Source organism: Micropterus dolomieu, linkage group LG14 (genome assembly GCF_021292245.1).
Source record: "Micropterus dolomieu isolate WLL.071019.BEF.003 ecotype Adirondacks linkage group LG14, ASM2129224v1, whole genome shotgun sequence".
In the NCBI taxonomy this organism is placed as follows: Eukaryota; Metazoa; Chordata; class Actinopteri; order Centrarchiformes; family Centrarchidae; genus Micropterus; species Micropterus dolomieu.
In genome coordinates this window covers 14,307,396-14,334,726 of record NC_060163.1, presented here as the reverse complement: position 1 = coordinate 14,334,726, position 27,331 = coordinate 14,307,396, and the positions used below count along the sequence as shown (strand labels likewise).

At 40.1% G+C, this 27,331-nt stretch overlaps 2 protein-coding genes across 7 annotated transcripts; one reads left to right on the top strand and one right to left on the bottom strand.

Annotated features, from left to right (window-relative positions):
• Positions 1-137: 137 nt before the first annotated feature.
• fra10ac1 (FRA10A associated CGG repeat 1) lies at positions 138-14,672 on the bottom strand. Of its 2 annotated transcripts, XM_046068920.1 has the most exons (14): positions 14,522-14,671; positions 13,805-13,884; positions 13,526-13,618; positions 12,855-12,900; positions 12,551-12,627; positions 12,252-12,335; positions 12,048-12,132; positions 10,427-10,472; positions 4,472-4,585; positions 3,547-3,589; positions 2,905-3,041; positions 2,665-2,715; positions 1,159-1,243; positions 138-337 (listed from the first exon to the last, which is right to left on the bottom strand). In XM_046068920.1, the coding sequence occupies exons 1-14, from the start codon at positions 14,537-14,539 to the stop codon at positions 295-297; spliced, it is 1,002 nt and encodes a 333-aa protein (XP_045924876.1). In that variant the 5' UTR covers positions 14,540-14,671; the 3' UTR covers positions 138-294. The 2 variants fall into 2 exon arrangements, with proteins under 2 accessions (XP_045924876.1, XP_045924877.1); XM_046068921.1 differs by lacking the exon at positions 4,472-4,585 and having other exon boundaries at positions 14,522-14,672.
• lgi1b (leucine-rich, glioma inactivated 1b) lies at positions 14,043-26,778 on the top strand. 5 transcript variants are annotated; one of them, XM_046068917.1, is made up of 11 exons: positions 14,043-14,184; positions 15,919-16,368; positions 16,517-16,588; positions 18,030-18,101; positions 18,691-18,762; positions 21,426-21,497; positions 22,466-22,635; positions 22,847-23,011; positions 23,257-23,477; positions 23,931-24,177; positions 24,784-26,778. In XM_046068917.1, the coding sequence occupies exons 2-11, from the start codon at positions 16,166-16,168 to the stop codon at positions 25,131-25,133; spliced, it is 1,644 nt and encodes a 547-aa protein (XP_045924873.1). In that variant the 5' UTR covers positions 14,043-14,184; positions 15,919-16,165; the 3' UTR covers positions 25,134-26,778. The 5 variants fall into 5 exon arrangements, with proteins under 5 accessions (XP_045924873.1, XP_045924874.1, XP_045924875.1 ...); XM_046068918.1 differs by having other exon boundaries at positions 14,074-14,120; XM_046068919.1 differs by lacking the exon at positions 14,043-14,184 and adding an exon at positions 14,305-14,412.
• Positions 26,779-27,331: the final 553 nt, after the last annotated feature.

Sequence of the window (27,331 nt, the reverse complement as noted above, 5' to 3'; positions counted from 1 at the left end):
CAATGCATCCAAAGACGGGACCGACTGACAGACAGACATTGCACTCCCACCCTTAGAAGCACAGTGCATACCAGCTTGTTTCAATTATTTTTCCGCAGCGAAAGTGGTATGATTGAAGCGAAGATGAGACTGACAGGAACAGGATAAACATCGTGTTTATTTCTGTAGCAGTAATGAAACATACAGTCGAAGAAACCTCCAGACACGCAAGACTCAAAGGGAGCATGCTTAATGTCAGTGGCACGCAGAAGGAGGTGTAGTCACACAGCAGGGTTGCCGCTGATAGCAGCGGAGTCACAGAAACATGTCTTCAAAGTACTCATCAAACTCCTCCTCCCTATGCAGATAAAACAAACACAATCACAGAAATGTTAGTTGCTGTCATGCACGGTGCTGACACAGACTGTTAAATTCATTGTATGGTGGCCCTTTACTAACTCTGGCAGTGTTAGCATGCTTTTTTTAAAATCTCATTTACATTTTATTCAGGCTCTAGGCAATATGAATTGATGTAGAGCACCAACATCAGTACAGAATACAAACAAATAAATAGCAGTGGGCAGTAAAATAAATGAATAGGAAATACAGACAATTGAAATACAGGCAAAAATAGCTCAGAAGGGCACCTAATTTACTCACTATCATTGGCTTAACTGAATGTTACAAAGGAGTAGGTTTCTTTATGTTCTCTATGGTGCTTCTGTTTTAAAAAAAAAAAACATGATATTCATCTCCAACATAATTATCATTACATACCTTACGGAGTCTAGATAATACTCTGCTGAAGTAATTTGCAGCCTGTGCAATGGGTCAGAAGCACTACCATCATATTATTAACAGTGGTTTGAGGTCAGGGCTTTGCTTGCATAGTACTTATGCTTGAATAAACAGTGCCTCTTACTGTGACCTTTTCTGTAATATTATATCTTTCTGAGAGCAGAAATCCAAATGTCAGGCCAAACGTAACAGGAGCAGGTTAAAGGTTTACTGACTTCCCTAACAGTTCAGAACAACTTTGTGCAGGGTATCTAAGTGGTCTACATTCTGTGCTATATAGGGATACATAACCTACATAAGGTAAGTGGTAAAGACAGTCTCTGATGGTTTTACAGCAGATTACTGGGTGTGTTTAATATGAACCTTCGCTGTTAACCTCACCTTGACTTTTCCTCCACCGCAGGGGCAGGTCCTCGCCAGTGGTCGGCTTCTGATAGGTCCTCTGGCTTCTCGCCAGCTTCGGAGTCTATTAGGAGAGTTTCAGTGAGTTGTCAGTCACACTTACTGGAAGGAAAAACTCGACCAATAACCCTTGTTAATCAGTTTTAATGTCAGGGTCTTCACTGCTACCGTCATACGGCAGGAATTCATCTGACCAGCACAATTTTTGCTGAAGTCTGGAAACAACCAATTGAGTTTTAAATCACCTTCTCATCCGAGATGTATTTGACCAATCAGCTAAAGTTCTGAAACATGTTTTTGTGCATAGTTTTAAGAACTAAATGTTTTCAGAAAGCCCGTCTATTTTCTCAGTTTGAGAATCATGCAAACCAGACAGCTCAGAGGTGAATTTGTTCAGTAAAGTTATTGAAGAGTCCATTTGATGTTTTAATGAAGGAGAGAACTGCCAATTTTTTGTACAGGCTAATTCATCCACAGCCTGAATTACAAACCGGTTACCAAGCAGGTAACTAGCCTGGGGCCAGAGACACCCATGAGCCCAAAAAAAACTTGGTTCACTATGGGTTATTTGGCATTTGGTCATTTAATTAAACACAATTTCTTAGGAAATCTGCATTAAATACAATACTGTCTCAACTGCATTACTACCTAATCATGTGACGCTATACTGGGGGGACAATAGGGGCCCAGTAGCCTGTTTTTGCCTCCTACCAGTTCAATCCAGCCAGGGCCAAACCAGATCACATAGTGTGAAATAAAAAGTATGAGTCTGCCAGCCCACGTAGATGTGGCCCTAATATAAAGTTCCAGGGAAAAAAAGTGCCTCTATAACCCTAAAGTCCCTGACCCTCCCTGAACGCATCGCTTACAAATTACATGATGTTTGATTGCTTTATTTAATCAAGTTCAGCTTTCAACAACTGCTTCAAATATGTGCAACTGAGACAAAAAAGAAGAAGAAAGAATGTGTGAGAGTGTTTGTGTTTGGATTCCAATTCATGCTGAACTCTATGCATAACCTTTGGACAGAGAAAGTTTGTTTTTGAATAACACCGATAACCCACCCACCCATCCAGACCTAGGAATCAACACAACAGGGACACAGGGGGGAAAAAAAACATACTTAATTTCATGCTGCTCGTAGTAAAGGGTAAAAAGATGAGGAAAATAGCTGGAATGGGGAGAAAAACCAGCTGAGAAAAAGCAGGCCTGCTGTCTGTCTTTACTGTTAACTACAGGGTTAATGGATTGGTTTTCAGAAAGAACAGTCAGGGTTGTTTTCACTCCAGAAGTCTGGAGGAGTGTCATGGCCTAGAGGCCTGGGGGAGTAGATCATAAACTGTCCAATGTTTTTTAAAATTGGGGAGGTACTTCTATGTGTGTGTGTGTGTGTGTGTGTGTGTGTGTGTGTGAGTGAGTGAGTGAGTGAGTGAGTGAGTGAGTGAGTGAGTGAGTGAGTGAGTGAGTGAGTGTTATGAATGCTACCTTTGTCTGAGTCCTGCGACTCATCAGAACTGCTGGAAGAGGCGGAGCAATCTGTAGAGAGAGTTATAAAATGTTTTAACAAAAAGGGAGTCATTACAAAATAATAATGTCAAACAAAAAAAATGGGGGGATTATATCATTTCCAAGAACAAAACATAAACAAGGCTGCTCCCATCTGATGAAATTACCGGACTAATTAAAGGGACAGTTCTTTTGGCTAGGAGAGGAGAGGAGTCTTACCTCTGTGCCTCTTCTGTTTGTTTTTGTGCTTCTTGGACTTCGAAGACGATCTCTTCCTCTTCTTCTTCTTCTGTGATGGCTCCTGGTTCTCCTCTGATAACCTTTTAGTCTTTGTCTTTGCTTTCACCTCCTTCCTCCTACAAACAGATTCACACTTGAGCAAACTGAGTTCACAATATAAAAGGCACTTTCAGAGGCACATGAATGAATCTTGGCCAGATCTATGGCAGATGACAGCTTCCTATAAGCTTCCTATACATTATGTTCGGAAGTCTGCTGGAACACTCAAGGGGACTTTTAGAATCCTGACAAGGCATGACATATCTAATGTCTTTTTGACAGATTATAGTCAAGTGGTCCAGCTATATTATCATATTCAGTTGTGTCAAGATTCCACTTGAAAAATGTGATAAATAATCGTGACACTGGCTGATAAGACGGCCAGGCATGAGACATAAATCGTAGTTTGAATCCTAAACCCTTGCATGCTATACAATAAATGACTGTCCATGCTGATCTGGTGGCTTACTTGCAGACCAGTGAACACTCTGCAGTCTTTTAAAAAATCCGTTGTCATAGGCAAAAACAATCTTCATTTTTAATGTAAAAAATGTCTCAAAGGTGAAAAGTATGTTAGCTTACTTGTGGTGAAAGTTGAGTTTGAAAGAGCATTCAGGGCATAGTCCTAGTAAGAAAAACAAGAGCAGGAGTAGGTTGAAGTTGAGCAAGATAATTTATCTAGTTTATGTTTATTTGCATAGGGACAGATACTTGTACATGAAACAATTTTTTCAGAAACTGTTTGATGGTTTAATTAAAGAATTTAAACTATATGATACTTACAAACTTGATTGATTTATTAACTTCTGGCTCATGGATGAAAAGCACAATTTCTTAATGTTACTGTAAGAATCTGACATACATTTGGTTTTCAATTCATGTTGCTACCAAATCTAACTTTTGTAAACTAAGAATCAGATGTGTATCATCCACATAGATGTGGGAACCTCTTCTATTACATAATTCTGGTAAATATTTTTTATATATTAACTAAAGAGAAGAGGACCAAGCACAGAACTCTGTGGAACTCTGTTTATAATAACAACTGAAATATAAATGCTTAGGTGTTTTGAAAAATGTATTCATTAATACATATTCATTAATTCATTCCAACATCATCCCTATCTATTGCAGATCCACAACATCCCTTACTAATCATGCTCCAGGGTCACCAGACCATGTTTCATTACTTTTAACATTTAAGACTGTCAAAACATTGAATTTAGAATGACTACAAATTGGAAAACATTTTTAGTTGATGAGGAGAAACATCACATCTGGATGTGACCTGTTGTACTTGCTTGTTAAGAGCCTGTCATTTCCTGCTTGAATGAGTTCACTATGACTGCTGGGTCCTCCAATTATGGTAATTATTCAACAGGAGTTTCTGCAGATACCTGAAGAAGGATTATTATGAGCCGCGACAAGAATGGAGAACCACCACCATGCCCCACACCCACACCCACCCTTATACAAAGAATGACCAGAGAAAATACTGAGTATTTACTGAGTTTGACCAACGCATTTCTCTTCTCGCCATGCTCCACATAGGCAAAATTCACCTCCCAGCTTTTTAGACCTTCTTGCTTCTCGCAACGTTTGTTTCCACACTGGAACTGACCTGGAAGAGAGCAGAGAGCACATGTGCTGTATACATACAAACATATATTTCAATGACATTTACATTCACATAATATTTTAGCCATCTACCTCGTCCCCACAGCAATTTAAGATGTACACAAGCAAATAAATGTCTTATTTCAGTCAGGACAACTTTATCAAAGAACTTTTTTTGCTCTGCAATAGCTATGTTTAGTGGTATGGCTCGGTTCTGGGACCCCCCTGCCACTCCACATGCCAACGTGGAAAAGCCATAAGGCAGTGAGAACACATCCTTGCCCAGCCATGGGCCTATGAGGAAAAGCCATAAGGCAGGGAGGAGAGCACCTCAGAGCAGCATGAATAACAACAGAAATAATATTGATTGGTCAAGAATGACCTGAAAGGAGGAGCTGGGGTGGTGGCGTGTTACAGCAAGGGTAGGCAGGTTAAAGCAGCTTAAATAAGGCGCCTTGTATGGCTTTTGCCAATGAATGCTGAGAGGGGAATCAGCTGAGCTGTCAGCTGATGTGGGCTGACTTTGACATGGGCTACTATCAGCTGATGTGCTGAGATTGTCAGCTGAGCCTGACTTTGTTGCCTGCCTGAACTAATGCTAAGCTCAATTTGTTGATAATCAATTAGGAAGAGGTCAAATTCAAACAAGAATATTTTTGCATTTAATGTCAAGGTTCTGTGGCTTGAGTGTAAATATTGATTATGAATGATACAGAAAGAAAGAAACAATTTTTAAAAACCCGCTCCTTCTCATCTCCCTTTCTTTACCTCGCCTCATCCCGTCAGGCCTCCCTACAGCTGCTGAACAGCCTGCCTGTTATCCCCCGAGGAGCTTAAGGTGTCATTGATTTGTTCTCCCGGGGTTCCTCCAGATTGTAGCAGAAGGAGCGTGCGTCAGAGCAGTCCATTCTTGGCACATGGGCAAGAAATGCTCCTTACTCTGCCAGAAGAAAGTGACCTCACCTGCCCAAGATCGAGAATCTAAAAATTCAGGGGAGGTGGCGCTGGCTGTCATGGCTTCGGGCCACTTGGGTCATAGGGCAGAGTTTCCCTTCACAGGCTGCATAGGATCAAGGATCTATGACGTCAGCTAAAAAGCACACTTCTGGTCTGGATTGTAGTGAGGTTTACTGGGTTTATTTGGGAGGGCCTGAGATTATATTCAATTAAGTCATTATAATACATAGGCACCATGAATGCCTGTACTAAATGTCATGGCAATCCATCCAATAATTGTTAAGATATTCTAAACGACACCAAAGAGGTAGACTGATAGACCGACCAACACTGCCAAACCATACTATAATATTAATGAATCGAGCAATTCTTTATAACAGGAAAAATGGTTTCTTTGGCTGCTCACAATCCACTCTGTGCTTTCCTACAGCCATGCAACAGTCCTTGATGCTGGGGATGACTGACGCAAAAAGACTCATTTTGAGGGAATGGAAATCATCCCTTCCTACCAGAGATGGACGGCTGACATGATATCTTGTTCTTTATCATGTCATACAGATAGAAAGACTTACATTCTTGAGAACCAATAAAAAAAAATAAAATCTCAGCTATTTGGGACTGGGATTTCTTGCTTACCTAATCGAGGCCGGGGAGGATGAGTAACTTACCCAGCTAATTTCTCATGGCCCCTGAAAATGGCAGCATATCCCTTTAAATCATTGATGACTGGTCCTTTCTGGGAGTGACTTGAGACATTGCCATCTTCTCAACTCTGTGCCAACATGACGCCATGAGCAGTGACAGGAGACCAAAGAGAATCCTGTCTTCACCATCATGAGTGACGTCAATTACAATCGCACCAGAATTCTCCCATGACCTCTTACTCTCTCAATCACTCACGTAAAAAAAAATCAATCAATACTGCTTGCTCACACACCAGCTTTTGTCTGTAAAGAAAGAAGGTAAAAGTCTGTGCTATGCCGACACAAAACTGAGCGCCCTTGAACAAGGTACTGAATCCCCTCGATGCTGCAGAGAAGCACCTCAGTGTTGTATATAAAAGAAGGTGATATATTCGAGGGTTATAACACGCAAAGTGTGAATGTGTCTGACCCTCCAGCTATTCAAAACCACAACCCTGGCAGAGTGGAGTCAATAGAAATCTGCTTCTTTTGAAAATAAATGTCAAAAACGAAACATAATCAAGGTCAGGAAACATTTCTTCACTTAGTTTTCAGCGCCCTCGTCCCACATTTTACTACATGACAGCTAAAAAGCAGCATAGCACCAGTGACTGAAGTTTTTCCTTATTATCTATATATTTACTATCTTCACTATGTTTTCTTGACAAGTAGTGGGTATCCTCACACATCAGGTGATTCTCACATGCTCTGTGAAAAGAGCTGGCACCAGGTTGGCTGAGTAAACCCGTTAAGAGGGGAAACTCCTGTCCTTTTACGTCAGTGGTTACTAACGTCATCAGAAAGCAGCCTGAGATCAAGACGGATACACCACAGGACAGATGGCACCATGATTAACATTCACTAGATAAAGTTGCTGGGCAGTGACCTGAGCCAGTGCGTTTTCACTTTTTATTCACTCTTAGCTAGATGTTAAAAGATCACAAATAACACCAGACAGCCATTTTTGTTTTAGAAAATATTATAAGTGAACTTGCTAATTAATGTTTGTTAGCTTAGCTTAACATAGCAAGAAAGCAAATAAGCATACTTTAAAATACCTTTAAAATATACTATTCCTTTAATGTCTAGACTTTCAAGAATTGCAAATTGCAAAATGTACTGTTTCATCTCGTGTCAGGCACAGAACCTGGCACGTCGCACATATTTGTTGTTGATTGTTGATTTTTATGTTGTCAGTTTATATATTTATATGTACACAATATTCTCTTCCGTTGCGTTACTTCTGCACGGCACAGACCCAGAATAACGCACATTTTTCTTCCATTCCATATTTATATATTTCCACATTTATTTCTGTTGACTGTATGTTTGTCTACGTGTAGCACCTTATCACCACAGCAAATTCTTCGTATGTTTAAAACACTACTTGGCAATAAAGCTCCTTCTGATTCTGAAAACAATAAATAAAAATATAATGAAGCTGCCAAATACTCACATCAGCTTCTACCGCTGGCTAATGAGGAGCATTTATGTGCAGAATGGTACAAATGAACATAACGTAAGAGTAGTCTATAAGAAGAGTGATTGGTGTCTTTATTCGGGCGGTACCCACCCAAAATGATTTTTTTTGCATCCTTAAAGTAAAGACCTGAGCGAAAAGTCAGAATGCCGCATTCGTGTTCAATAGTTACTGAGCTTGAGAATTCTCACCACCACCTACCCCTGCCCCTCCTCGGGTTTGACCACCTTTAATATATTCTGGGCATGTGGGAAACAGTAAACAATCCACAGTCATTGCCTCCCCTAAGGCAGACGCTTCAAATATTGGGAATGTAACTGGTATCTATTTAGTCTTGATCAGACTGACCCTTTTTTATTTCTGCCTTTTCAAATTGACAAGTAGTCCAGACTGCTGACCTGGAGTTCAACAAAAGTAAACAAAAGGAGATGCAACTTTTATTCACTAAGTTGACTAAAAAGCATCACATACCACTGAGGTTATGTTTTATACTGTTTTTTATGAGTTCTTCATATCTTAAAGACTTTCTGTCATGCTCATTCACAGCTGGAAGAATTCATGTGAATCTTTCAGAGGTGTGAATGTTTCTGGACTATAAAGGAGGAGTATGCACATGAAAAACAATATAAATATTAAAAGCTAATCTCACTCTTCAAGAATTCCTTAAGATGTAGGGAAACAACTCCTCAGGATAACATGTGAACATGCTCTAATGTACGCGATTCAAGGACATAATGTTTTCTTTTTCTTCCGCCTTCATTCCTTTTGAAAGGAACAATATTTCGACCCTCTAGAAGAAGCCAGAAGGAACCCTTTTAGCTCTGCACATCCCTTCATCCCAAATCACACTGAGTCCATAAAAAGAAAGGTCAGGGCTCTTTATAATCCACCTGATTGGGTGAAGAGTAGTCATTACCTAATACCAACATGACCTGAAGTGCAGAGGGAGCGGGAGATGATAAGCGGACGATTTCCCCCAAAAAAGTGTCAGAGCATAAGTGTTGTGCCCCTTAAAAGAAGATGCAGGATCAGCTATATCTCGTCTATGTTCATCTGCAAGCACAAGTCGAGTCTGTCCACCTCACAAGCACTACACACCTGAGCCTTGACTAAACATCTTATCTGGGTGTAACTACCTTAACCATAAACCTGTATTTATCGGTGATGATACGGTTTGTGAAGATTTTGCATTCAAGTGCCAGTGTTGGAATGATACTTATTATCAAATCAAATCATTTTTGAGCCCATGATAAACACTTGTTTCACCTTTAACCTGCAGCACAAACACTTAACTCTCAGTTTTCTCCACCTCTGAAGGAGGACAGTGGATCAGCCTTAAAGAATTAGATTAGTATTGATTTCACTGGAGAGTTTAGAGTCCCATGCTCTAAATAGTGCTTAAGAGGTATTTGTTTGGGAATTATAATGTACATAAGTCACAGCAACAATTGAAGTGAGGTGCCTCTGACCTTATCTAATCCAACTTCCTGTAGAGTATTGCTAGAGGGGTGAACTGTCAGAGACCAGGATTACACAGTCTTAATCTGGAACAATATATTGGCTTAGTCAGCTTTCTCAGACATACTGTGTATTTTTGTGAGGCTGCATCGATGTAAACAGAAGTGTGTGTGTGTGTGTGTGTGTGTGTGTGTGTGTGTGTGTGTGTGTGTGTGTGTGTGTGTGTGTGTGTGTGTGTGTCAGTGTGGCTCAAAGCATATCAATGAGCTGTCAAGGAAGTTTTACTCTCACCGAGTTGTTAATACTGTCCTTCCTGGTAAACCTAGAAATATCCGTCACTGTCACACGAAGGAGATATAGACAAGAGAGGAGGTTTGGTACTAATCCTGAACAATTAATAGACAGTAATCATCAGAGCGCTGCCAAACTCTCAAAGGTCAGCTCAAAAACAAGTGCAGAGGTAGAAAGAGGTTTTCCTTCAGGTGTGAGACATAAACAGGGAACCAAAATGAAAGGTACGGGGGACCATTAGTGTCAATTAACTGATCAATTGGTAACTGAATGGCGCAATTTGTCCCCCAAGGTTAGGAGCCTGAAGTAAACAAGAAAACAAAAAGAAAACTAAAGTGAGAGTTTGCATATTTGAAAAGTTTCTGATGCCAATCTGACAAGCCAATAAGTCAAAGTAATGGGAAATAATTACATCTGTATAATATAATGTCTTTCATGTGGTGACTGGTGTTAGGGAGTATCCACAGTATGCCATTTGTTATCTACTGCTGTGTCAGTTGTCTGTATCTTTATCACCATCTAGTGGAGAAGGTTGTGAACTGTTTCGTGGGCATGTTGGCAGGAGACACCCAAATCCATACTACATACTAAGTCTATACAGAATGCACTACGTACTAATCCTCATTGTATACACATTTAGCAGTTACTATACAACTTAAATAACTGCTTTCTACTAACAGGAAATGACATGTGCAACGTCAGACTCAATGTCACTGCAAACTTAGATCTTTCAGCAGCTGTTCCATCACCAGTCAGAGTTTATATTAGTTTTTTATTTCCAGCCACAAGCAGCTCCTCCTTTTCCTTTGCATTGGCCACCAATAGCACACTCAAAAATCAAAAGCAAATCTTGTTCTTTATCTCTAATAAAGAATGCTGTATACTGTAAATATTGTACTGCATGGTGTTCTGATAAAGCAATAAATACAAAAACATAAATTTACATGCCAAAGGATAAAGTTGGACTATGTCATACCTTTGCCAGAGACAACTTCATTCTCAGTCCGCCATCGAAATCCAAACTGTTGGGGACAAATTTAAAAAGATCCATGTAAATTAGCACAAACATTTACAATGAAACAGACAGACACACAGCATACATTACAGTTTTTCCCTTGAAAGAATAGAATAAACCTTAAATTAAACATATGAAGATCAATTTACCTATTGTAACTCAAATTGTCATTAACATTCAAAAGAATTTGTTTCTGTGGAAGAATTCAGTGTGTTGGGTTCTGAATGATGTTGCAGCAGGCAATGTGAGGGGTGTACTCACTTTTGTTGCCAGGATTTTACATATTAATGACTGTGTGATGTGTTATTTTGAGGGGACAGCAAATTTACACTGTTATACAAGCTGTACACTCATTACTTTACATTATAGCAAAGTGTCATTTCTTCAGTGTTGTCACATGAAAATATATAATCAAACATTTACAAAAATGTGAGGGGTGTATACTCACTTTTGTGAGATACTGTATATCTGTCATGTTTTCTTGGGAATGGATGCTTTGCTATAAATTGGGGTGTACACGTTAAGTATCTCCAGCAGTTGGAATGAAGCGTCAACGAACAGCTGATGCAGTAAATAGTATTTCTGTCAGCGCCTTGACGGAGCTCTCGTAGCACACTCTGTCTGTGGATTCATCTGCATGCTGTCACACCTCATTTACCCAACACAAGTGATCAACATTTGACTAAACTTGTGGGAATGATGCAACTCACGCCTGCATGTGCAATCATTAACAAATATGAATCATTTGTGTGGAAATCTGGATGTATGTCGCATGTTTTAAGTCAACAGGACTGATGGCGTCAGAGGTAGATTTTAAGTTATGACTTTTAATTTTAACTATAGTGATTCCAATAACTATAGGTTGATTGGGGGTATTATGTGGTAATTTATGTACTGTATGTCATCTGTCTAAGATATCACATGACCTTGAAAGATATCTGAGTAGAGCATCATCAGATTAACAGCGCAGCTATGGAGCCATAAGCACACTGCCCTTGGGTGTAACATACTGTCAGTTTTAAAGCTGGGCCTTACACCAGAATGGCTCAGTGGTCACTAGAGACAGAGCACAGTGCCAAAACACATCATACCCCCTAACAGTTATCTTAAATGGACCAGTGGTGGGGAGATTAGTGTCTGAGTTATGAAATTTTAACCTCTACTCATGGCACCAACCACTGGGACGATTAGTGTCACTTTGGAGTGCTGTGCAAAAATGGATCATCGTGCCAAGTCCTGGCAGTGGCGTCTGGGGCTGCTGGGGTGTCTGTTTATACTCGTTGTTTTATTTTCTTCCTGCACATTCCGTAGAGGTTGTAACTTGTGATTCACCTTAAGAACTTGTGTTTTCACCTCCTACTGCCAGCCTCTTAACTAAGCATGCAACATACTGTACGTACGTAATCATTTGGACTTTGGCTACTTTATTCAAAATAGTCACTAATCATCGGGCAACATGAGTTAGCTGTTATCGTATCTGCTGTCACATTTTGTGACATTAACTAAACACCTACTGCTGCTGTATTTCTGTTTAAACTGGGTAATAAATCAATCAATAAATCATTTAATCCATTCATCCCACCTTGTTTTCCTTGTATCTGCTGAGGTCAGCTATGCAGTACTCTTTAAACAGCTTATCATAATACTTCTTGGCAAGGTCTTTTTCCCTGGAACAGAATAAGTCCAGAAGAAAGGTACAAGACAAGATAACTAAACGTTTTCAGTAATCAAAAGCACACTGAATATTAAAGCAGCCTGTGTGGATGGACTGACTGTGGATGATCACCATGTCATATCATCCTCGTCCTCGTCCCTCCAGAGGAAGCGATGATTCTCACGCAGCACATCCAGATCTGTTTTATCTTTGGCTCTGACGGAAAAGAAAAGATGAAATATGCAGGTTTATAATCACAGATACGCAGATTAAGGAGAAAATCACCACCAGTGAAATCTGTAATTAAATATTATCGGTGAAAACAATGCATAACCCACAGTCTGCTATGGTTAACATATTCTCATTAGTTTTCGCCTAGAGTGACAGCAGATGACGGATTGTCAAGCTTGACTGTGAGACACAATACTCACACAGAGCGTTTGAAGTCGGCCATCTGTCCTCCATAATAAAGTATGTAGTCACCGACAAACTTCTTATGCCGCTCATACTGGACACATCTGCTTAAGGTCGGACTCTCTTTAAATGGTAACGTCTGCACACTATGAACCACAAAATTCAACCAGCATGGAATTAACATACCATATGGGATTGTTATATGATTCTTTTTAACGTATGTGTAAGGCATAATGTATGTAGTTTGATCAATCTGTTTTATCATTTCACACTGAAGACATTAAAAAAAAGACTGAGAAAGGTAAATTGAAAAAAGGATACAGCATTCATTGAAATCAGGTGGGCTCTTCTGTTCCTGGCTTCCTCTCTGTAAAACAGAAAACAGAATGAGAATAGTTAATAATGTGCGACATTGTATACGTAAATAACTGTATTAAGTAGCTGGCAGAGGAGTAGCAGAGCACTCAAACTATTACAGGAGTTTTGCCTCTGTGACGATGTCTGTGTGCATTTTTAAATGATCTGTCACTGAAGGAAGTCTTGTTTTCAGTATCTTGGTCTCAATGAAGTAAATGTGTGAGAAGTGAGAACAATGGAGTGACAGGAAACTCTTATATAACACAAAAGGATTATGGTGCCGTTTTGGATTTATGTGAAGCATAAATTAATAAATAAGTGCGGCAGTAATGACAAGTTTTCAAACATGAAAATTCTAATTGGATTCCTCTCATTTTAATTGTGTCGTACATCATGTGCACACAAATTGCCACGAAAGTTCAGTTTGATTGAATGATTTCATTTTACGATTGGCAATTCTTATATACTATCCCAACATTGATCACAATTTGAACAGAGGAAATGCATGTGACTGGAAAGGAACAGCAATTCTTTTGAGATGAGCTATTAAAATACATGATGTAACTGAGCAGGAAGCTCTGCCATGATTATAGATCAAAACAAAACGACTGTATGTCACTTCAATTTTACAGTACCTGTCCAGTTCATTAGAGTGTAAACTCCGGTGAGCCACCTTGGAGTGCCGACCTTTCTGGAATGGCTTCTGTAAGATTTCCTCCTCACGTTTCCTGACAAGGGTACAAATAAATACAGAAAGTTTGTTGTGTTGTGTTGTGGGTCTGTCAGTGTAAATGTAAGGTCCTGGAGATAACACAGTAGAATAAGCACTTACGTTTACTCAGAATATATTGGCATGAGCTTAATTGCTAAATATATGATTAAGGACATGTAATTACATGGTATTTCGTTTTTACCTTTTAAGGCCTCTCTCTGAGGACTCTCCCTGCTCATCATCATCACTGAAGTCAGAGTCATAACCGCCACCTCCGTGCACCTGAGGTGACACAGGAACTCGTTTGTGTAGGTGGAATCAGACCACATGATCCAATTGCACACACAAACACACCTGCTTGCATTTGTTTTTTTAACACAGCTGTGTGCATACACATACACAGTCATTCGAAACACACAGTAACCTTTTGACAGTTTGCAGAACAGTCTGAATAATCAACAGAAAGGCTTGCCACTGTGAAAAGTGCGCCATCTATTCTATTCGCACACGACCTGAAGGTACACAACCACAACGCAAAAACCCAATATTATCTGCTTTCAGAAACCACACAGCAGAACATCTGTAAGTGGCCATTGAGTGTTTTGCACTTTTTACTGCTTTAGCTATAAACGTTAGTCCTGCCCCTGTAAAGTCATTTGAGGCTGGCTTGCTAGCGAGGGGGGCAAAGTAAAGTTACATACATTTGGTTTAGCATTGGCATCAGTCACCTTTTGCTTAAAGCGTAACGTTAAGTGTAACTAGTAAATCCGTCAGGAATCAAGAGAGTAACGTTAACGATAGATGACACAGGTAATTCTGTGGGCAACTGGCTAACTTGTCTTTAGGCTAATGCTAACTAACGCTAAATATTCTTCTGTTCTAATTAGCATTAAAAATATATCTTAAAGATAGAGCTTACCTTCACAAGATTATCCATGAGTTTCCTCAGTTTTCTCAATACAATCTATGGTTTTCTCCAGCAAATGTTAGCGATTGTTTACAAAATGAAAAGCGCGTCGCTTGATGATGACGTGGCAGAGAGCAAATCGCGGTATGATGACGTTTAGCATTTAACATTGAATTATTCTGGGAGGATCTGCTGAGAAAGGATGACAAATAGTCTTCCTATCCTTTAACATACATACAGGAGTCAAATGAATGTGTTGTTTTGGTGATATTAAAACAGAATACTTTAGATATTTAGGCTATAGGTTAACGAGCCTCTGACAGCCGTTTTGCATTCATTGTGTCATTTTATTTGTGCTTTCATGTTTATCCCTTCTACGCCTTCATTTCTTTTATCATGCCTATATGGATAGCCTAAAAACTAAATAAGTGATAATTCAATGATCTTATCGTTTATTTCCCGCCGAGGGACGATAGAGAGGATGAAGAGGCGTTTGAACTATGGAAAATAAAGAGGGCATTAAAGGCTACTCTTTTGAATATTTCGGTATAACTGAGCCCTCGGGTGAAAGTTCGCCACTGCAGGCCAGGAACAGAAGTCCATGTGTTTCATGACTTTTCCACGGCCCACTGAACTCAACGATGTGTCTCAATGTGGGATTGAAGAAAGAGAGGAAGTGAGAGACAAATGCTACAAAGAGCAACCTTTGAATGACTCTCGTCCTTTGTTTGCTAAAGGTAAGCAGAAATGGTCTATTTAATTCAATGCAGCATTATCATAAATTAATCGTCTGGGCGTTAAAAAACGAGGAAAAAATACTTTAAATGGCTGATTATTTTTTAGCCTACTTCTGGAGGTCCTACCAAAATTTCCTTAGGCCAAAATATCACAAAATTATTGTAGGCCTATATTTTTAACCCCACGGTATAAACTCATCTTCTTTTCACAGTTAATGTCATTAGGTGGTATGCCAAAGCCAGAATGAAAAGCCTCTGAATGAGGGAGGCAGGTGCATTTGCACAGAGCCTCATGAATAGCCGCTTCCCATTAACCATGCACGGCGGCTCTGAAGCGCGCATAAATAATAGCTTGCAAAGACGATAAAAAAGCGCACCTTGGGGCCCTGCCCCCGCTCCTTCAGCTCTCCCTTTCTTCCCTTCCCTTTCTCTCTCACAGGATCTCTTGTTTTTCTTTTTCTTCCATTCATGACCTCAGCATTGAGTCTACGAGACAACTTCTTTGTAAGCAGCTGTCTGATAAGGAATAGCCTAGACAAACACATTTAGCAGCGTGTTTCATTTTAGGGGTGGGTTTCCGATAATTCCTTTTCATGACAAAAAAAACATCTGAGGCTGTTCTCTTGTTCTCCTGTCCTGTCTGTCCCGCATTTGCAATCCTGCGCTTTGCAGAACGAATCCTCTGGACTGGTGCCTTCCTATTGAGACGCAAGAAGCATAGACCCAAGGCTGCTTCCGAGCGCAGCGGCACCCGCTTCTATATCATTAAAACAAACAAGACAGAAAGATTTGTATTTTTTTAAAATCCAGAAACACTTAACATTGTCTTTTAAACCCGGGTTTTACAAATTCTGGAGGATTTTGCCGAGAAGTTGCATGTGCAGGAGTGATAGGGAAGTACTCGATCGGGACAGAAGGAATGGGATACCCGGGCAGAGAAGTGAGAGGATGGAGAGGATGGACGCTCCTGATTTGGGTCGGCGTTGTCGGCTTGGTTTTAGCAGACGGGCGGAGAGTGAGGCAGCCCAGATGCCCCGCTGGATGCACCTGCACCAAAGATAATGCCCTGTGTGAGAATGTCCGATCCGTGCCTCACACTTTCCCATCCGACGTCGTTTCACTGTAAGTGGTCCTGAACCTGAATAGACTCTTGATTTTATTGTGTTATGATGAACTGTCAGGAGCGCTTGTGGAAATACTCTGTCTCTGCTTTTCAGTCTATACCCAGGTCTCACCTATCCTATTTAATAAATGTTCTCCATCCATTCAGATCTTTTGTCAAGTCTGGATTTAATGAAATCACAGGAGGAAGCTTTGTTCACACGCCTGCCCTGCAACTACTGTGAGTAGCCCTATCTATCTATCTATCTATCTATCTATCGATGTTCAGTGTTCAGTGTTCAAAAAATAAAGGCAGGAGCTCCCCAGAGGACTTGCATTGAGGCTCATATGCAGATTTTTAAGGAGGATTCTCTATAATGGTGTCAGGATTATGCAAGAGACCACATGGCTGCAGCTACTAACAGCAGGGTTGGTTAGAGAGGAGCTATGCTTGTGCTTACTGGGAGGATATAGAGAGGCGGAGATAAACAATGAACCTGTTCTTTTCTGTTCTCCGAAGATAGCCCTTTGGAGAAAGAGACCGGTGAAATCAAAATTACACACCTAACTGGGGAGTTTATCTTACAATTTCTTTTGCATATGAAATGCATTATTATAAATCTTGGTAGGAGTAGAGTCTAGTGAGTATGTCTTACTGCAAATCTGCAAAATAACAGTAAGGCCAGGCTTAACCGTGCTTTCTAATCACGCTTCTTTTAGTTTATTGCATCCAAGCATCACATTTCTCTTGGCATGAGTTCTCCCATATGCTCAGATGACACTAAATCAGTCTGGATGTGCATGGACTCTCAAATATAGCAGGCTTGTGACCAGAAGGAGGTTAAATTTAATTGTGTCAAGTAAATGAGTGGCATTATTTAGTGCCAAGGTGACCTGGAGTGTCTTAACCTCCATTAGAGTACTATACTTAATCAAAGGGGCTTCTCTATGGGCAGCAGTGTGGTTTTACAGGTTCACAGTCGCCAGTTTGCTGAGCGTGCAGTAAGAAATAGATAAGAGACTTTGACGTTATGTAAATAAGGTCTTGGTCTCTTTTTTAAAGGACATTTTAGTTTTAAAATGTTGATGAGATATAACTTATTTCGAGGATATATTTAACCGATAGTGGCCAAACTTTTTCTCTGGACTTACCGTGCTTTAAAGTTAAAACCACACAAGTTCTCAAAATAAGATACAGCAATGTGCACAATATATTATTGGTCACCATTCTTACATTACTGGTTTAAAGGGTGAAACATGTGGGAGGAGGCATCCATTTCTCTCTTTCATTCATTTCATGAAAACCAAGTAGGAGTGAGCTGCCTTTTCTCTGTTGCATTTTATTCATTCTTGAACCACATTCTATGAGTAGGAATGCCGTCTGAGTCTGCCGTCTGTTACAGAAAGCTGTCCTTCCCTCTATTTTGCACTTGACGTTGCTGTTGGCAATATTCAACAATACATCACAACATTTATCCTGCTATGATTAAATGAGTTTAAAGATACACTGCCAGAGTTTGTTATAGCACCAAACATCAACCCAGTCCAACTTTGAGTTATGAAATATGAAGAACAACAAAGTTTGGGACTTAGGAATGCTGTGGGAACCGTAATAGAATCTAGGATTGTACCGTAGCTTTAATTAAATAATAAAATTTTTACTGTTTGTTTCTTTTTCACAGATTGTTCACAGCAAATTCATTTGACCTAATTGATGAGGATGCGTTCCTGGGTTTACCCCATCTTGAATACCTGTAAGTATTGATCTTTAATTTATAAATGATCTATATATACATCTGTGTGGTGAAAGGGCATCAACTACACAAACTGTCTCCCAGCTGCATACTTTATGAATTGTGAATTCTGATGCAAGGCATACTCCGCCATTCATGCTGGCATTAAAAAGCCACACCACACATGTGTTTTCACTTATGTTGCCTGATTATGGGAGTTTAACTTTATGATTCTTTATAGTTCATAAAGTTTGCTGACTTACCATAATGCCCAGCCTGGCTCCATCCAACATCAACCACTAGCTACAGCAGAATAATTGAAATCACTTGTTTGGTTGTGCAGGGCGTTTAAATGATCATTCCTTTTCACTTTTTTTCTAATATGGATATTTCTCTGGATACTTTGTTAGAATACAGTGTAATTAGGACAGAGCTCAGGTTTTCTACATAGCCCTCCGTTAACAACTGTCAAACTCTCACAACTGCAAAGGTAGAAGACTTGCAGAGAACTAAAGGTTTTCAGTTTTTAGTGTCACAGTGAGATTACTTGTATATAGTGTTAATCTAGCTTAATCTATCAAAATGCTAATGGACTATGTCTTGTTCACAGATTTATTGAAAATAACAAAATTGCATCGATATCCCCATATGCTTTCCGGGGCCTGAAAGCACTGATACATCTGTAAGTATTTTGGTTCGTAGTGGCCATGTTCCTTCCTTCCTTCCTGTCCAAGAAAACTGCATCTGTTCGTTATTCATTCCTACCTTCCGTCCTCTCAAGTTTTTAAAATGTATTACTTTATCTTTACTAGTAATCATTGACAATCTGCACGGCCACTTTCATATCCTCTGTTTAAGTGGTTCCTCTGTTGGGAAAGGTAATGGGATATTAGCATTCATGGTACTGTAACATAAACTGTGCTTCAATTTCCCTTTTTCTCTCCCTGTACCACTTTGTCATTGTCTGAAATGCAACGGTTGGCAGAAGCGCTGCTGCCAGTGGTAATATCCAAGGTTACTGGCTGAAGGTGTCAGCTGGATCAGGTTGCTGAAGGGCAAATCCGGATGTTACAGTGTCTTAGTGGACCAGCTGAGTTATTGTTCATACATTTTGATATAAAAAGATGAATAATTTCGTGCCTTTAATTGTCATATAGCTTTCTTAATATATAGTTTTGATATTAAAAATTATGAATTGATAAGTTCACTATAGTGTCCAGGAGGGTACAGTAACTGGCAGCAGTGCCACTGTATCTTCTGTGGGGTCTATTGTGAGTGTGGTGTGTAAGGCATAGTATGTACTGTATCTGTGGTTACGGTTTTTAGTATATATTGTTGAGTAATGTTAACAAAATTAAACAAAATACAGGAAACTGCTAAACATTTTATGGACAGTGTTTTTGTAAACAGCTGTTCATATTCTTGAACTGCAAAGCTTGCCAAAACTAAAGATAGGTGAGAACGTAATAGACCTGTAGGACAAAACTAATTATAACTGAACTGTAACCCTAAACCAACTGACCTTAAATCGGTCTTTAAATCTCTGACAAGTTCTTCCTAACACATTTTGAGTTTGTGCTGTGCAGTGTGGCAAATTGACTGCATACTGGTGTTTCTCATCATGTGTGACTTAATGCATGAATGGATGGGTGATTTTCACTCTCCCCATCATATTTTAAAATTTAGTAAATTGCATACTGTAGAGAAAAGAATTTGATGGGTGTAACACTTTATCAGCATTTATTCATGCATGGTTTAGGCGGATGAACATAGAACGCTGGTGATAGCAGGCATCGCATTGATAAGCGTATAGTAAACACAAGGGACTGGAACTGAAATGCAGACATTGGAGGCAGAGCAGGTACAGTTCAAATGATTTAATGAACAAATCAATATACAAAAATGTCACGTTTGAGGGTGCAAAGCAGGTGAGAGCCCAAATGCAAAACACAGAGAACAGAGATGTAGTTCCAAGGAATTGGAATAATCCAAAACATGGAAAAACAAGTCTTACAGAAAGTGGTGGCTGACAAGATCCAAAACAACTGTACACATATCTCCAAAGCAGGCAGAAAACTCTTCATACGACAATGACCGGATGGGGACTGAACAGAAAAACCAAACATACTGCATATACACCAGGGACGAACGAGGGTGACAGGGATCAGGACTAACGAGGCAGGCAGGCAGACAGCAGGGAAAACAGAGAGACTGGCAGGCAGGCAGATTACTGGGGGAACAGACAGAACGCATGTTACAAAATACCAGACAAGAATCTACCCACAGACAATAACAGAAACCCATGTAAACAAACACTGACCAACTATAACACAGGGATCATAACAGACAAAACCTAAACGAGAACACAGAACTAGAACTCAGAGGCAGGGAGTTGAAAACAACATAACGGGGCAAAACTAACGACCAACACAGAAGTACACAGACCAGGAGTAACACTAAGACAGAAACCAAAACCCAGACACAAAGAAACCAAAATCCAGAGAAGGCACGGCCAAACAATATATAACACAGACAAATTTGACAACAGAATAGACAGAACCCCAAAACACAACAGACTAAAATAAGAGATAATCAACTGACCAAAAACTCACAGAGTGCAAAACTTAAACATCGCTGACAGGCAGAATGTGACAAAAAAGGGTTATTGGAAGAGTTACAATGGGAGTCTTGTTAATAGATCAGCCCATAGTGATTGCTGGGACGAGTCACATATCCAACCTGCAGTCTCTTCCCATCGGTCTATGATTAAATCAGTTAAACAATAATTTATCAACAGCTCCCAAATGTCAACAAAGATTTACTACTAAGATCTTTTCTAACACATCTCAGAAAGTCATACGCCACATGATGGGATAATGTACTCCTGTCCGGACAGCACTGTTTAGGTTAGTTAAAAACACAAAAGAGGAATAGTCCTTTTTAGTGTTAAGTATGAACAATATTAAGATAATCAAATATTACAATCTACCATCTTACTAATAGATACTTACATAAAAAATGATATTCCCTCCCTGAACTCAATGTTATTGCTCTCCCTTAATTAATTTACCACTAATGATTTTAGTCCATTCTATTTCACAACTTAGCCTTTTGTCTCATAAATATTGTCAGGGCTTTAAGATTCTGACTTGTGCCTTGCTTACATTTGGCTGCTTGTGATTTTGTTGGCATGACAATTTGTTCATTCGACTCCTGCTCCTGTCAAGCTGGCTAACAGGACGGATGAAAAGCTGGGGTAATGACTCAGTGTCTATTTTGTGTGCAGAGACAGTCTACAGCTAATTCAATCACTGTGTGTATTATTTTTTTCTCTTTGTTGATTAGGAGTCTGGCTTACAACAACCTTGAGACGCTGCCCAAAGATGTATTCAAGGGCATGGACGCACTGACCAAAGTGTGAGTTCAGTCTGTCTTTCACTGAGGGTGCTTTGTTGAGAAAACAGAGCATTAAATTATCAGCTAATCCATTTTCTGATTGATTGCTATTTCTGTGGATTTATGTATGGGAGGAAAAGAAAAAAGTTAATATATGAACTAACTCTGGGTTGTCGGCCTGCCTCAATTCTTAACCTATGGATTAAATACAGTAATATTGAGAGGTCACAGTGTTAAAAATTAGAGGAATTCATAAAGAGTATGGTCTATATGAAAAGTGCCCTGAGATAACTTTTGTTATAAAAGTTGAATTTATCTGAATTGAATGCCCCACTCAACAGAGGAGTTGAAAGTAAGAAGCCAGAGGCAGGGGAAGAGGGCACAGTGTGGTCGAAAAGAAGTAGGCTTCGGTGCATGTGTGTGTGACTGTTGCGTGTAACTCTGTGTGTGTGCAATACACAGTAAGAAAATAAAAGATTGAAGAAGAAATTATTCCCTGCTACAATGGAGAAAAGAAAAAGAGATGGATTCTCTCTAAGGGAGAGAAGGGGAAAGCTCCGGTTAGGATGCCAGAATGTTGGGGTAAATGGTAAACAAGTCAATTACAGAGAACAAAATAGGATCCTGGCTGCCACAATAAGCTGGAATAATGCAGGCTACAGTGTGTGTGTGTGTTTGTGGATGTGGATTCACTACACATGTTCAAGGTCAACAGCAATTCAGGCTGAGAGTGGGCGACGACCACAGACTACTCAAGAGATAGGACACTGGTTGTGGCTTTCCTGGCTTGAAGCCAAAGTGCATCCAATGAGTGGAGAGACAGACGGTAGAACAGTAAGCAGGAACTGAACAGGGACTCGTTATTTTTTTTTTTTTAAAAGCCTACGTTTAAAATGCATGCTTCAAGAGTGAAATAGTAACAATATTATGTCTTACCAAATACACGCATCTGTTCACTGATGTCCCATGTGGTCCATCCGTGCGTGCAGGGATCTGCGGGGCAACAACCTGATATGCGACTGCAAGCTCAAGTGGTTGGTGGAGTGGATGCATCACACTAATGCCACCCTGGACGAGATCTACTGCAGCGGGCCACCCATTCACCAGGGCAGGAAGCTCAATGACCTGCTGCCACACTCTTTTGACTGCATCACAGCGGGTATCTTCTTCGTGTGTCTGCCCCCTGCCACGTCATAAGCATAGAAGCCTTACACTAAACTGCCTCACCTTTTTCCCACTCTTGTTTCCTTCCTGTTCTTTTCGACAGTTGAAATGCTGAAGTGCTACTGCTGTAAACTGGTTATTGAGGAATTTGTCATCGTGAAAGGATTATTTCAAGATAGAATTCATTGTTCTGTCACACTTTTCAGAGTTTGCCTCATATCAGTCGCTGAAGTTTGAGTCTATTTCGGTGGAGGCCTTCACCTTTGGTAAAGACCAGTATGTTGTGTTTGCCCAACCGTTTGCTGGGACGTGCAGCTTCCTGGAATGGGATCATGTTGAGATGACCTTCAGAACCTATGACACCATTGAAAGTGAGTGTATGAAAGGGTAAAGAACAGGGCATCAGTGTTGTGGGGGGAATCCTGTGTAAATGTTTATGCCTCGAATGGCAATTATGGTTGCTGTAATTGTTACAGTAATGGGGGCATACATGAGAAGTAGAGGTATGTCGTTAAGTGCTCTTTAGGAAATACAAAACAAATGCTACTACACTATATATTACTCAAGTATCACTAATTATTTGTCCGGTATTTTTCTTTTCTCTTGTTGCGTTCAGGCACCTCCACTGTGGTCTGCAAGCCCATGGTGATTGACAACCACCTCTTTGTCATTGTGGCCCAGTTGTTTGGGGGCTCGCACATTTACAAACGTGACACCTCTGCCAACAAGTTCATCAAGATCCAGGACATTGACATCCTGAAGATTCGCAAACCTAACGACATTGAGACGTTCATGATTGACGGAGAGTCGTTCTTCGTCATCGCTGACAGCTCAAAGGTTGCATACTTTTGCTTTTCCAAGCACTTGAATTGACTAGGGCATAAAGAACCATTTGATGGTGTCTGATTCCATTATATTATACAGGTGCTTCTGTTATTGTGTCCAGCCCCTTTATGTCTACTGCTTCTCTAAACCAGTATTCCCACTGTGTCAGCCATTCTCTCTCCTGGTGTCCTCCTCTGCAGCATGTCTGTTTGCATCTGCTCCTGCTGATTACCCTGGCGTTGCCAAATGTTCACATATGCTCTAACATATGCTTGGGGACACACACACACACACACACACACACACACACACACACACACACACACACTCACACACACACACACACACACACACTCATCTTTGGCCCAGTGCAAATTTACAATTTGCTTGTAAATTTGTGTCCTAATATATTTTATTCCTTTTTAAAGCTGACTTGTGCTACTTGTGTGTACGTTCCTCTCATAGGCCGGCTCCACCACCGTGTACAAATGGAACGGCAATGGCTTCTACTCCCACCAGTCACTCCATCCGTGGTACCGCGACACAGATGTCGAATATTTGGAGATCTCCAACAAACCCCACCTGATCTTGTCCAGCAGCTCCCAGAGGCCTGTTGTCTACCAGTGGAACCGGAGCAAGAAACAGTTTGACCGCAGGACTGACATACCGGATATGGAGGACGTCTTCTCCGTCAAACACTTTCGTGTCAGAGGTGAGAGCTGCAGCTTGAACAGCACTGGACGTAAACACACGGGGTTTATTTTTGCACTGACTAAAACGACGCTGTGCACGCTGCGAGCACATTCTAACCATACAGGATCACAGTATCAGCTGCTGCAAGTTAGTTGTCCTTGGAGCAGGATATTGCTTATGCAGTACATGCACTCCTAGTGCCATTATTTAGTTTTTAATGCTAAGATTAAGATAGTCTGGGGTGTCATATGATTAACAGTGAACTTTGATCCAGAGTCAACCATTTCTTTGATGTGGTTAATTTAATAGCTTAGAAAAAAACTTCATGACTCAAACTCTGCAATTTATTACTTTAGTTCCTCCTTGCTCGGCATGTCATAGGCATTCGTTTTGAAGGTGGTAAGAGGCAATGTGACTGTCCACCACCATAAAACCTGCCCATAAAGCATTACTGTTTAACATTCTCTGTACTTTTTCTCATCTCTGCTAGGTAGCTGTTGATAACGAGTGAATTAATTATTTTGGAATTACATAAACTGTTTTTGTGAGCTTTTCTGTTTCAGAGCCAGATTTTAGCGGCTGAGTGTACTAAACAGTCCGCTGAATCTTTGTCCCTCTTTAAAAGGTGAGCTGTTTATATGCCTGACAAGATTCATCGGGGACTCCAAGGTGATGCGCTGGGATGGCGCCATGTTCAAGGAGGTCCAGACATTTCCTTCCCGTGGCTCTATGGTGTTCCAGCCTGTCTCCATTGGCAACTGGCAGTATGCCATTTTGGGCAGCGATTATTCACTGACACAGGTCTACCAATGGGACACCAATAGGGGCCAGTTTGTCCCATCTCAGGAGCTGAATGTCCAGGCACCTCGTTCATTTTCTCCAGTTTCCATTGACGACCGGGTGTTCCTGCTCGCATCCAGCTTCAAGGGGAAAACTCAGATATACGAGCACCTCATGATCGATTTGAGTAATTAAACCCCTCGACAGTTTGGGACAAATTATCTACACTACCATTCAAATGCTTTCTTCTGTGATAACTTGTCAGTCTCATTAGTATCCACCAGCAATCTCCATCTACAAAAGGAAGTTTCAAGCAGAAGGTCAAATTATCTAAAGAGTTGTTTCAAATACAATCCAGGACCTTTAGGTTAGGTTAGGTTAGGTCAAGTCAGGTCAGGTTAGGCTAGGTTAGGTTGAGATTAAGTGGTTGAAATTCTTACACTGGTTATGATCACTGAGTTTGACAATATATTCTACACGGCCCCTGATACCTATGTTTGGCAACCTGCTGTAAATACTTAATTCTGATAAACCCCTTGTATTTTCATATTGATTCCTTAGGGAATGCCTTATTCTCCATTTTAAAAAAGAGCTTCCACTCAATGTGCGAACTGACTATCTTTCAGGAAAAACAAGCTATCAAATCACTGCTTCTGTCTGCAGGTGTACTGGCAGGATTAAACTCCATACTGTGTTTTTTGTTTCTATCGTAGGAATTTGATTTTTAAAGATTCAGGAGTTTGGTCGTGCTTATGACTTATACAATGATAGGTAAATAGGGAAGTATTCTTGAGGGGCAGGGGCAAAATGTGTTCAGACTGAAGCGTAGTTTTCTAGAAAAACTACAGGGACAAGAGACATTGTCTTTACTTTGTCTTTAATTAAACAAAGCACTTAAGGAGAATTGACTTCAGAGCAGAATATAATTACAAGACATTATTTAAAGTGGAATCTAATCCAAGTTTATGACAGTGCAACAGCCGCAACACCATAGTTTGCAATGTTAGGGGTAGTTTGTTGCTATAAGACTGGAGCTGGAAAATAATACTAGCTTCCAACCAAATGCGGGTAAAATGACTACTAATTGCTTAGAGTTGAGTCCATTCTACTTGTTTTCCATCAGTCTATTGTAGCTACTTTACACTTAAAGAGGTGACCATAATATAGGAAATGAAGGATACACTGAAAACTGTGAGAAACTGAGGTTTGAAAAAAAAAAAAAAATCTCCGTCCTGTCTACTCTATGGCCATCAGTTAAGCAAGACTGTACGTATGATACAGACACTCATAGTGTTGATCCCTGATGAATGACTCGCTAGAAGCATCCCACTGTGCCACCTGGCCCTCCCTCTTTCACTGCACTCTTGCCCCTTTTCTCCCTCATTGACAAAACCATTGTTGTCTTTACTCCGCAACTAAAAAGCCAACCACTGTGCAGCACCTAGTACCTGTGCTTTCACACGGTCCTCTTATTCTGACACAAAGGAGCCAGAAGTCAGATAACAATTAACCACTTCACTGACAACTATTTGCCAAATATAATGTTTACGTTTTTACAATGCTGTGTAAAGTAATTTATATGATATCGCTTTTGTACGTAGAGGGGGACCACACTCAGTGTTTTATTTTTCATAGATATAGAATTTAATGTAGATATAAAAAAACAAAAAAAAGGACGACTTCTTTTAATGCTGTGTGACATGATGCTTCAGCAAAACAGTATAGGCTTACTTGTGTCAGTCTCGTCTAGTTAGGTAAGGATCGAGGTTTTTAGCAATTCCTTTGTCATCTTGCTCATTGTGTTTTATGGACAGTATTAATAAAATACTAAAATGCTAAATCAGAGATGAGCGTTCTTTTATTGTTGCAACTGATTTGCCAGTAAAATTATGTTGTATTTCTCACACAGCAAATCTGGTTCAGTGTCTATTATCATTCAATCAGTAAGAGTCTTCTTTATTGTATTTTTTTAAAATCAATTTGTGATTCTTTCTGATGGTTTGTCTTGGCTTTATGAATGTGTCTTCTTGATAGTTGAAAGCAGAAGATATACAGTTCAGTCAGGGTATTATGGGCACCCCGCTGTGGCGGATTATAGAAAGGATTTAACTATGACCTAGGGAATCCATAACAGCTCAAAAATCCAGCAGTATGAACAACGAATACTTTCAGCAGTTAAAAGTCATATGTATGCAACACTAAGACATAATCCTGGCCTACTGTTGTTTCATTCATATAATGTAGTCTACATATTGAGTTTAAAGTACTTCTTAATCTTCTTAGTCATGTAGACTACTGTTTCATAAAGACTGTCTGTCAGCTTAAATGTGTGTAAACTGAGTTTTGGTTGGTTCAAATCTCCACTGCCCCCTCTACAATGGGCGTAAACGTAG

What these genes read in the sequence shown, in the direction of transcription:
- fra10ac1 (XM_046068920.1), bottom strand. An exon ending in GACGAGGATGATATGACATG is followed by an intron (nt 12,133 to 12,251) that starts GTGATCATCCAC and finishes ATTCTGTTCCAG; the next exon opens with GGAAAAAGACCTTGCCAAGA. An exon ending in AAACTCAACTTTCACCACAA is followed by an intron (nt 3,042 to 3,546) that starts GTAAGCTAACAT and finishes ATCTGTTTGTAG; the next exon opens with GAGGAAGGAGGTGAAAGCAA.
- lgi1b (XM_046068915.1), top strand. Translation starts at nt 15,111, where the DNA reads ATGTGTTTCATGACTTTTCCACGGCCCACTGAACTCAACGATGTGTCT. An exon ending in TTTTGACTGCATCACAGCGG is followed by an intron (nt 22,636 to 22,846) that starts GTATCTTCTTCG and finishes CACACTTTTCAG; the next exon opens with AGTTTGCCTCATATCAGTCG. An exon ending in AACCTATGACACCATTGAAA is followed by an intron (nt 23,012 to 23,256) that starts GTGAGTGTATGA and finishes TGTTGCGTTCAG; the next exon opens with GCACCTCCACTGTGGTCTGC.